Source organism: Amia ocellicauda, chromosome 1, assembly GCF_036373705.1.
Source record: "Amia ocellicauda isolate fAmiCal2 chromosome 1, fAmiCal2.hap1, whole genome shotgun sequence".
NCBI classification, from domain to species: domain Eukaryota; kingdom Metazoa; phylum Chordata; class Actinopteri; order Amiiformes; family Amiidae; genus Amia; species Amia ocellicauda.
Genome location: NC_089850.1, coordinates 4,982,507 through 4,994,677, shown reverse-complemented (window position 1 = coordinate 4,994,677; position 12,171 = coordinate 4,982,507). Strand labels below are relative to the sequence as shown.

At 38.8% G+C, this 12,171-nt stretch overlaps 1 protein-coding gene across 1 annotated transcript; it reads right to left on the bottom strand.

Moving 5' to 3' along the window:
- Positions 1 to 314: 314 nt before the first annotated feature.
- Positions 315 to 11,523, bottom strand: clu (clusterin). The gene is made up of 9 exons (XM_066707300.1): positions 11,378 to 11,523; positions 7,894 to 8,018; positions 5,793 to 5,941; positions 4,811 to 4,981; positions 4,246 to 4,663; positions 3,493 to 3,633; positions 2,903 to 3,126; positions 2,359 to 2,534; positions 315 to 854 (listed from the first exon to the last, which is right to left on the bottom strand). Exons 2-9 carry the CDS (start codon positions 8,000 to 8,002, stop codon positions 842 to 844), a joined length of 1,401 nt encoding a protein of 466 aa, XP_066563397.1. The 5' UTR covers positions 8,003 to 8,018; positions 11,378 to 11,523; the 3' UTR covers positions 315 to 841.
- Between the last annotated feature and the right edge of the window lie 648 nt (positions 11,524 to 12,171).

Here is a 12,171-nt window from a genome sequence, read left to right as displayed (position 1 = left end):
CAGACCCACCTCTGAGAGCTCTGCAACACACAGCTCCACCCAGCAGAGTGACAAAACCGCTACGCAAATGGGCAGCGCTCCTGACACAGGGGATTGATACACCCTACTGAATTCAGAGGAATTACATCACTGCAACCAGCTCAGTACACAATGACCCCTGTAACAGTTACTTACCAGAAAATCCTGTCCCAACTGACAAAAATGTCAGTTTCTTAAAGAATATAGAAATAGCTTCTAATATTCAAAAACAGTTGATGGCAAAATGAACGGCTTACGGCTGAAGTTCTGTTGAAAACAGGCAGGACTAAGTCTGGTTCTGGGATACAGTATGTTTTATTAACAAGTATGCAATTTAGCTTACACAGGGTTTGCAGAATGTACTAATAATAAAAAAGAAAAACAGTTTCATTTCAATGCTTGCTTTATCCACTCAGACACTTTACAAATGATTAGTACATTTTACATTTGAAAGATTAGTGCATGAGACTTTGCATTATCTGCATTGCAAAGTACATCATGAGACAACAAATCATGGCAGCAATGCATAACCTAAACTAACAGGCAAGTTAAACAGGTTTCAGATTCACAATAGCTCCTTCTCATTTCTAATACTCTCTTCCAGAGAACACAGCAATACTTATTTAAAATAACACAATTTCTCAGAGTAATTCAAAATGAATAATGAAAATGTACAGTGATCACACACAATAACAAAACTAAAGAACAACTAATGTTGAACTGTATAGTACATTTCTCTAATGTCAGTTGTTGGAGAAACTGGTAGGTGCAGAAGATGATTCTATGGCTTGACAATTGATCTTCCAAAAAATATCCTGGATTCTTATTTAACAACTCTGTGAAAGAGAGAGAAAAAAGTATGTATATGTTATAGTTCTAAAGTTAAAAATGGTTAACTTTTCACAAGACTTTTGTTAATGATATACATCACTGTGTATCATAGTTTGTATTTATCTTAATCTTATATCTCAGGATATAAAATCCCCCTGTTGTCTGTCTTATATATATATATATATACACTCACCTAAAGGATTATTAGGAACACCATACTAATACTGTGTTTGACCCCCTTTCGCCTTCAGAACTGCCTTAATTCTACGTGGCATTGATTCAACAAGGTGCTGAAAGCATTCTTTAGAAATGTTGGCCCATATTGATAGGATAGCATCTTGCAGTTGATGGAGATTTGTGGGATGCACATCCAGGGCACGAAGCTCCCGTTCCACCACATCCCAAAGATGCTCTATTGGGCTGAGATCTGGTGACTGTGGGGGCCAGTTTAGTACAGTGAACTCATTGTCATGTTCAAGAAACCAATTTGAAATGATTCGACCTTTGTGACATGGTGCATTATCCTGCTGGAAGTAGCCATCAGAGGATGGGTACATGGTGGTCATAAAGGGATGGACATGGTCAGAAACAATGCTCAGGTAGGCCGTGGCATTTAAACGATGCCCAATTGGCACTAAGAGGCCTAAAGTGTGCCAAGAAAACATCCCCCACACCATTACACCACCACCAGCAGCCTGCACAGTGGTAACAAGGCATGATGGATCCATGTTCTCATTCTGTTTACGCCAAATTCTGACTCTACCATCTGAATATCTCAACAGAAATCGAGACTCATCAGACCAGGCAACATTTTTCCAGTCTTCAACTGTCCAATTTTGGTGAGCTTGTGCAAATTGTAGCCTCTTTTTCCTATTTGTAGTGGAGATGAGTGGTACCCGGTGGGGTCTTCTGCTGTTGTAGCCCATCCGCCTCAAGGTTGTACGTGTTGTGGCTTCACAAATGCTTTGCTGCATACCTCGGTTGTAACGAGTGGTTATTTCAGTCAAAGTTGCTCTTCTATCAGCTTGAATCAGTCGGCCCATTCTCCTCTGACCTCTAGCATCAACAAGGCATTTTTGCCCACAGGACTGCTGCATACTGGATGTTTTTCCCTTTTCACACCTGTCTTTGTAAACCCTAGAAATGGTTGTGCGTGAAAATCCCAGTAACTGAGCACATTGTGAAATACTCAGACCGGCCCGTCTGGCACCAACAACCATGCCACGCTCAAAATTGCTTAAATCACCTTTCTTTCCCATTCAGACATTCAGTTTGGAGTTCAGGAGATTGTCTTGACCAGGACCACACCCCTAAATGCATTGAAGCAACTGCCATGTGATTGGTTGGTTAGATAATTGCATTAATGAGAAATTGAACAGGTGTTACTAATAATCCTTTAGGTGAGTGTATATATATAAGACAGAAAACAGGGGAATGTTATATCCTGAGAGCCAGTGAATTAACAGAGTGATTGTCTCAGATGACTCAGTTTCCTGTAGACACACTTACATGGTATTCTGTTTGTAGCGCTCCAGAGCTTCTTGGGCCACGTACTCTGAAAATTTAGGGTCATTCCAAGGGATGTCCCCAGGCACTGTGAAGGTCATTGGGGGGGCATCAAACAGCTCAACAGAAATATCGGTGTCTCCTGGCTTGTCAGGATACTCAGTTGTTCTCGAAATGACCTTTAACAATTCAGAATCGACTTTAGGTTAGGAACTGGAGCTTTGTGCTAAATTAAGACACAACTGTTTACCATGTTTGTGAATATATTCTTACTACCTACAAAATGCATTTCAATCCCTCCAGCCTACCTTTTACACAATTGTATTTTTTGTATTATTATTATTATTATTATTATTATTATTATTATTATTATTATTTTTGAAGCTTTATGTTTAATAATAATAAAATAAAAATAAATTGGCTGCATCTGTATCTGGACCTCTTGAAAGACAAACATATTTAGCAATGTCCTCTTTATGGCCTTCGTAACATTTCTAATATCATCAGGATCACTGGGCATCATAAATAACAGAGTGACAAAGCTCACCGTCTTGATTTGAAAGATCCCGTCTCTCTTGGTCTGGTTGGCCAGGGCAGACACCCATCCGAACTGCTTGTTAAACATGTCCAGCAGGCTGGACGTATTGAACATCTCCTCTTCAAATGTCTTCAGCAGTCGGCTGTATTCCTGAGTGAACTTCTCGGCCATGGCCAGGGCTTTCTCCAGTTCCTCCTTCAACGGGCCCTCCAGTGGCTTCTTGCCGGAGCAGTCTGAAGGAAGGGGAGAATGGTTACTGAGAGCCAAGATATTAGTCAAGAGAGAGGTATAAAAGTGAGCAGCCGGAGATGAGATATATCTTACCATATATGCGATGACCAAGAATTTGACTTTCTTAAGGAATATACAGAATATATACTTAATTAAAATGACATGTCATTGCTTTGTAAATAGTGCCAGTTAACGGATTTAATTTTGTTTTAGTATCTTCTTTTTAAATGTTTGTACCACACATTTGTTACTTTGTTGTCTGTTTGTCTGTGTTCCAGGACCCCCTTGTAAATGTGGCCCCGGTGTTAATAGGTACATTTCCTGGTGAAATAAATGAAATTAAAACATTTAAATATGTAACTCATTACCGATATTCTGGATCTCTTTGCATTTTTCACATTCATCTCGTAGTTTGATACAGCCTGCAGAATTGCGTCGAATTTCTCTGCAGGTCATGCGGTTATTACCAAATGGTCGGGTCACAAGGACGTCTTCATTAACACTTCCATCTGAACAATAGAAGACAGATGTAAGAATGCTAAAACCATCACAATGACTTAAACAGAAATAGTGTTGCTACTTAATGTGGCATTGTTCAGCATCATATTGTCTGTATGTTCTTGTACAATGTTCATTTTGCTGTTGAGGATCCCTAGGAAACCTTTGTGAATTTTGCCCTAAGCTATCTGTGTGAAATATAGAAGGTATAGCTTATCATACAACACAAGTCACAAACACCCACATTGAAAAACAATGTTTTCAAAAGGGCATAAAACATTCTGAGGTATATCTTTTATTGATAGATTTTAATGTTTTGCAAAATAAAAACAACTGTGCACTGCCCATTTTAGTTTTTTAGCCTTTGAGAGAGCCTGTCAACAATACAGCCACTATAACAATAGAAGTCAATATATCCTTCAGGCACAGGGGAGAGAAAAACTAAATAAACTACACTATACATCTTTGTTGGATTATAAAAAAAATATCTTTAAGAAATTTCCCCTGATGTCTGGGCAGAATCCCATCAAATTTGAAAAAACAAACATAAAAACAGAAACACTGTACACTACGATCTTGTTATGTAACTGCTAGTACCTCCACACTGAATTACAGCCACGTACCTTTAGAAGAATTGGAATTTGCGTCGAAACCTCCTTCCCTGTCCATAAAGGGCTCAAAAGAGTCAAACATGCTGCGGGCCATGTCGAACATTGGCTGGAACATGCGGTGGAAGCCATGAAAGCCACGGTCGAGGGACCTGTAGAAGCGTGACCTCAGTCCGCTCCTCTCCTCTCCGCTGAAGAGGCTGGGCATCCTGAAATGGCTGCTGAAGAAAGGCCGGTGGAAGGAGTGCATGTGATCGAACACTTTCATGCTGTCAATGAAGATGCTGTCAACGCCATCAACCACTTCGGTGTAGCGCTCCTCCAGGTCCTCAAACTGCTTGCTCTGGTCTTTGTCCTCTTCCAGGAGGGTATCCATGTTTTCCCCATTAATCCATATGGAGATTGGGGACGACCTGTTCAGATATTCTTCCAGCTAAGGATTTAAAAAAACATAAGAAAGAAAACCACAGCTAACGTGATCAAAGTCAATTTCAGCTTTTCTAGTTTGATGAGAAATGTATTCACTGTGTAGCCGACCTCACTTCAGTCAAAGACGGTAATATATTGTGTGTTTGCTCACCTGTCTCCCAACCATGCCTGAGCCGCTGCTGCACGTCCTGGAGTAATATTTGACGCAGGTGTTCTTCAGACAGGGTTTGCACTCTTCCCACAGAGCCTGCATGGTGTCATTGCACACTTCCTGCTCAGCGTTCAGTTTGGTCTCAACCTCACGGGCCGTCTTCAGAGCGTCCTAGTTGAAAACAAAAAGTTGAAAAAGACTTTGTAGGTTGTGTTGTGGTTTCCACACCCGAGCATCTCACCTGACACTTTTTACATCTTCACTGTGTTGATTGGCCAGCCAAAGTGAGGTTTGATGAAAGTGCAGTTTCTACAGGGATTGCCTCAATCTTATAAAGTTAACAGTATCATGAAAAGATCAAATATAACCAAAATAAGATGTTCATTCAGATAAAACAAAATCAAGACACAATAATGGGTAAGTTGGTATTTCAGATACAGTGCTGTCAAATAAAGTGCAGTAGAGGGCCTCTTACTTTCAGAAGATGCCCCAGAAATATAGCAGCCTCATATCTAATGAGCTTCTAATGTGTCTTTAAATATTTAAATGGTTAATATTGCTTTGCTTACATGATGGCAAATGATAGCAGAGTTAGTTGAATTATTTAAGGTGGTTCCAACACATGCAGGTCTATTATTTCCCAATTTTAACACTGTAACCACAGTCTATATCAGCATATAACCTGTGCTTGTGTTTACATGTATTTTCTTTCAAAGTAAACGGAACATTATTTAACTGGTTGACTAATGTATAATGTGGTGCAGCGAGGGCATCACATAGTGACATATTGTTCTTGATTTTGAAGTGTTAAACAGCACAGTTGAAAACAACTAACTTCTATAGATCTGTCGTTCCATCCATATTCACAGGCACAGTGATTCGACAGATTTATAGAAGATTTTATTCCTAATATGTGGCTGGTGTGGAACTGCGGTCATTAACATGTAAGCTAAAAGTGGTCCCTCCCTTTTGTGTCACATACATCTTTTTGACTCTTGGTTTCCTCCAAGGTGTTCAGAAACCTCTTGTGAACGTCTCCAGATTTCTCCATCAGTGTCTTCATTTCTTTGACCCCATTGATGGCGTTCTCTATTTGTTGGTCCAAGTACTTCTCTCCCAGAAGTGATAGTTCTGCAAAGTAAAAGTGAACTTAAATTGAATTCTCTGGTATCTTTTTAAGTATTCATGAAAGATCACACAGTATTGCAGTCATGAAACAATTATATATCAGGGCAGTTTCTAGCCTTTTGGGCCAACCTGTAGCTAACAAAGCACAACATCAAACTAATGCCCCGTTTCCACTGGCTGAGCGACCGGACGTGTCTGTGTTTAGTGGCCGGTTAACTTGCTGGTGCTGGACGTGTCCATAAGCATCCGTCCCACTGAGGACATGATTCACTATCAGAATTGGAGGTGTGTGTTTGACTTGAGACACAGGGAGGAGATCAGATACATTATATCGGAAGATATAATCTCAAGTTCTGTGTGCGATCACAAAGAAATTATTAGCAGCATGGAGTGAAATCCACGTACAGAGACAATGACTGCTGTATTAAAAACTTGGATTTCACAGGACCGGTGCAGTGCCGTGACTAGTTAAAATAAACTGAAGGATAATAATCGCATCGTAGCAGCCGATTTTATTAATACTTTATGAACAGCTGGCCGGTGTTCAGGCTGTGTTGTGTGAATGGTGTGCAGGACAATCCGCAGAGACAGTCAGTATGAAGGGAACACGATTCAGTTAACGTGTCCATTTACAAGATACATTAATGAATAAATACATACAGCAGATCTGGGTTTCCTATAAAACATTAAGGACTGGTTTAATAAATGCATCCATAAACACCATGACTGAGACGCGCACACTTTAGTTCAAAACCTGCTATATTGTGTCTAGATGATTAATCGTTAAACGTGTGTATTTTGTTTCAACTGTAACTTGCCCTGGTTAAGGACATCTGATAAGTACATTATAAATAATTCGGCAAATAGTATTGTTTGCAGTTACAAATCTGCAGAAAGAGTAAAGAGTAAGTGAAGGGAGTCACGCTGTGCTGATGACGATAATACTAACAATACATATTCGCTATTTAGTATTATTGTTGCGCATGGAAACGTATTCTTATGTGAACATGTTGTCTGAATATAATGTTGTCTCTACACGTTTAGCTCTTCCTAACATCTCTGAACAGAAACGTGTATTTATTACGCTGTTTACAATCATGTAAAGCACAAAGAATAAAACAGACACACAAGTCCTCTCCACGTCAGGCTGTGTCGCTCGTAGTGTTTCCTGTCTCTGTTTTTAACACAAACACAAACCAAACCCACAGTCGCTGCTCCTCCATCAGTGGGACGGATCACAGCGGCCTGGTTACAGAAGCAGCTCTGGGACTCCGGCACGACACGACGCTTAAGCCAGTGCAACCGAGGCATTATATAGGGCTAAGCCTACTGTTTTGTAAATGTTCGTATAAGCACACATATGAACAAACAAACATACAATGTACAGATATATGTGAAGACTAAAGGGGGAACACCACAATTGCATTATGATATTTGGCCACTAGATGACACTAAAACACAATACAAACACTGATACGAAGAACTGACAAGGTAACAAAAACCTACTAAAAGCTTCATAGTTCAAAAGTATAAAATATATAAAACTCCCACTGAAGTGCAAACAAACAATAATAGTTAAATACAAATGTTTAAATAATTCAAATAAATACTCCTTGATAAAGTGCACATTGAAAATAAACAATGAGTTCAAAAACAAGAGGCAATTTAAATGGTAACCAATTTACCATTGCCTTCTCCCCCTCCTTCATCCAGTTTTGTGTTTCCCCTTACAAATTCATCATGTGTCGCCTGAAGTCTGTCAGTCAAGTTAGGTCACTTTGCAGGTTTAAATGAGTCTATCTACAGTAGACCACGCTACAATTGCCAAATGCTTTCTCTGGGCTTGGGTTTTATAAATGTGTTCCGTTATTTCTGAAACTGGAAACCTCATGAATCACACAAGAACACGTGTCCCCGATCTCAAGGTTAAAGCTGCTATTCATGTCCACACTTACGGTTCAGGTCGTCCTTTGAAGGAGGCAGCAGGCCCTCAGCAGAATACATCAGGCACAGAGCCAGGACCGCCCAGGGCAGCCTGGTCCTCCCACCCTTTAAATGACCCATATCTACTGGAATGTCTCTGAAAGAATACAGGTGAGATATAAGAACAAAGTGAAGGCAGTGGTACAGATAGCAAAGACACTGGCAACTGTTGCTAGGCTCAGAGAGACCTTGGTCATCACAATAGTTTTGTGTACATCATCACCATAAATACAGGTTCAATAGATATTCAGTTTGCTCAGACAGTAATGAATGCTATGTCAGTAGTTATGCAATGGGGGGTGATCTTTACATCCAAAAAATCAAAGAAATGTAAGGGAAGAAATGTAATAACATTTACATTAGATCTTCTGCATATCTGTTGACCTCTGCTTCACATGCCATAGAACATCATTATGATTACAATTATTATTATTAATAATAATAATACTTTATTTTTTTATTTTAAGATAAAACCCCTTTCATAATTCCATAATGGATGTTCAAGAACTTTAATAGGTCCCTGCAACCAATTAGTTGCCACTCAGATTTTTAATCTCCCCCAAGAGTGAGCTATCAGAAAACCATTAATATTTTGGTTATTTATACTTTCAGGCGATGATGATTCATTCTGCCCTCATTCAGTCCTGGAATTAGCTTTGACTTTTTTTTGGTTTGTTTTTTTGATGACACATTTCCGTTAAAGGTCCCATTTGTTCTGCATTTGTATTGGATATTGCTTTCCAAATTTAGAATGACACCACCTCTGCAATGCCAATATTTATACAATTGAATAAGAATAACAACATTATTCTGAGATACGTGGTCAGTCACATGATTAATTATGATTTTCCTGGGTTTATAGTGTTGTTTAGACACAGCTCATTATGCACAGCTCATTATTCTTTACACCAATTTGAAAATAAGCCATTCATTATTTGGCAAAGACTAAGTGCTGTCTCAGGCTGCCCTGCTGGAATAACAAGGGGAAAACAACTGTCCAGGCTTGTCGTTAGCAGCCTACGCATTTAGCTTAATAGGCACTAATGTGACTTTTGTACAGCTTCCAGATTCCAAGGTCAAAACTGAGACATGATGCTGTGTTTCTGTCTGCCTGTGTAATTATTGATAGTGTTTAGTCATAGAATTTAGCCTGAACAAGGGTTCAACTGAAGGGCAGCTAATTTGCTAACAATTTAGATCAATGGGTGCAAAAATACATGTATAAATACTTTATAATATTGTGCCAATTAATAAAGTAGTAATAGTGTTATTAACCATGTGCTAACTGACATCCACTAGTTATTAACAAATGGCACATTGTTCCAATAGGTTCATGCTTTCTAAATGTATAATTCTGCACCAATATATATTGTTTAAAAAATTTATAGTGATATTTGTAATGCCTAAACTGAAGTGTTAACCACTATATAAAATTAGTCTTAATCATTATTTTACTGTTCTTACATTAAATCCTTGCATAAAATAGAAACCACTCACATGCACTTTTATTATTATTATTATTATTATTATTATTATTATTATTATTATTATTATTATTATTTTGCATATAAATTCCCTACTTGGCTGGTGCTGTGCCAGATGAATCTGAAAGTGATGCAAGATAAAATAAGTACTGTAATTAATACTCTTATTTGATTCATACTAATTTAGACTCTAAGTAAATTTGCTGGCAAACAAGTTAGAGAAACCTTCTCTAAGGGTTTAGCAGATTAGCAGAAATTGCATTTGCTGGGACAATTCATCTGCATTGGAAAATGTGTAGCTGATTGGACATCAAATTACATTATATATATATATAAAATAAGAATTTCCATAATACATTCCCAGCAACAAGGTGCAGACAATGTTAGCTACTCCTTTTTGGGACATTACCAAGATTAGACCAACCTGGAACATTTTGACTTTGCAGTTTGCCTATAAACTCTGTCTATATTCCAAGAAAAAGCTCACAGACTTGATTGTCCATAGCAACACTTAGAAATCAAGGGATTTCTGCCAAACCAAGGCAGTGAGCATGGTTACATAACAGATGGGCTGTGGGCAGAGACATAATTATATAAAGCAGGTCTGGCCAGCTGGTGGTTCATTATTCAAATATGAATCTTCTAGCATGCCTCTGTTAATTGATTTCCTGTGTATGGTTGTACAGGATATTTAATTTGCTTTTCATGGCACAGTCCACACAGTCACTCTGCCAACAGGTTTACCAGAAACCCCCCACCCCCCACACACACATACACAAATAAATGCTACAATTAGCACTTTCATGTTTTACTTTGCCATTAAAATAATTGTGTCTGTAGTTTGACTGTAGTAAAGAAAACTGATTTTAGACATGACACAACTAGACAAAATGTACTTATTTGGGAACAAAAAATATTAAATATTTAGATTTCTGACCGTTGTAGCCAGATGTGTTTTCCTTGGCTAAGGTGCTTGGGCAACAGCTGTTATTTATGTTTATCCTGCTGGAATTCAAATGGAAGTGTGTGATGCACTGTTGATTCCTGTGCAAGGTGGATCACACCCAGCATCCGTTATAAGAGCCTTAATTCCTCCCAACGTTTTAAAGTTTTAAAGACAAAGAGTTTCTTTTGAACTACGCCTGTTACTGGAAAGACAACAACAACGACCAACAGAGCCTGTATCATGACAATGAATGCAAATGAAAGACATGTGTAAGAGGAATCTGAAACAGGCTCAGAAATTTATCTGCAGTGCAGCAGCAATTGAATGATTCTGCCCTGCACAGATGGACTGAGATAAAGCCCTGATTCAGTAAGGACTGAAATACTCTAGTCTGACATTAAAACACAGTAAAACCAAGAGATCAGGCCGAGGAAACAAGGAGCGTTGATTACCACCGGCTTCAAGAGGATTAGAGCTCCTCTGCAGAGCAATGTTAACACGACTGTGTGCTGGAATGCAGTGGAAATTAATAAGAAAATAAATCCCACTGGAATTAGGCAGCAGAAAGCTACAACATTTCTGCATGGAAATGAACTAATTTAGCTTAAGGAACAAAAAGGAGTGATGAATGGTTTTAATTACATATCATAATGCACAGTCCTGGATAATTACCACATCATATGTACTAATTTCCAACATCAGCAGAAACTGTCAAGAGCTGTATAAATCACTAATGCATTTTGTACTGCACCAGATAACAGAGCTCTGTTTAAAAACTATATAACTAATCTTTATTTAAAGCAATGCATTTTTCAATAGGCATCCATCCCCAAACACAAATAAGATAATTATATAAGTTTCTGAAGCACACACACACATTTCAGTTCACTAGAACCCTTCTGAGAAAACGAGGATGCTTAGAAAATTGCCAAGACCCCAAATTCTGTTTTCAGAAATAGACCACTGCAGTGGGTGTAGCTTTTCAGCCACAAGACCATCATTACTGCCGTCTTGCAATGCACTCACCTTGCAGCCAGTCTTTAGCTCCGGAGGATGCCGCTGAGCAGGGCTGTGTTGTTGTCAGTATTTATACCTTGCAGTGATGTTGACAGTGTGATACACTCCCAGAGAATGCCCTGTGGTTTTGGACTTTTCTAGAAGTTGTGTCATTATCTCTGACAGCTTATTGCAGAGCCTGCAAATAACCAGTAGTGGGCAGTGTCGCTCCACCAGCTAACACAATCGCATTGCCTTCACACAACACTTCAATTAATGTTGCATTTTATACTAAAAGTAAATGATCAATCAGGTTGCAGTTGTGTGCTTTTAACAATAAGCTGGATCACTACACATTGCATTGGGCACATACGTCAAACATCAGGCCTCAGCATTGAGTTCAAGCCTATAATGTATGATGGTGCAAAAATGATAAGGCAAACAGCAGCTGTGACACCTGACGAGCCCAGTCTTGCGCAAACCATTCAAACCTGTTTTCTTCCTGCTTCATGACATTGGCGTTGGCAAGTTCTGCGAGTGAGTAGAGATCCAGATGTTTTCAGTCACAACCATTTTATTTTCTCCAGTGACCAAAGACCATTTCATAATGTTTGTAATTCAGAAAAATATTCCGAGCACAGCAATCCGGGAAAAGGCCAAGATACATCCGCAGCAGAGCAAACTTTTAATACAATTAAAAATATATTAGGCAATCCTGTGCGCAGTATTTGCGTATACACTATTGGCTTTGAAGCAGCAAGTGCATTGGCGCGGTTTCTGTTTTAAATAGTTAACCAAAGCAAAAAGAAATACAAATAAATAAC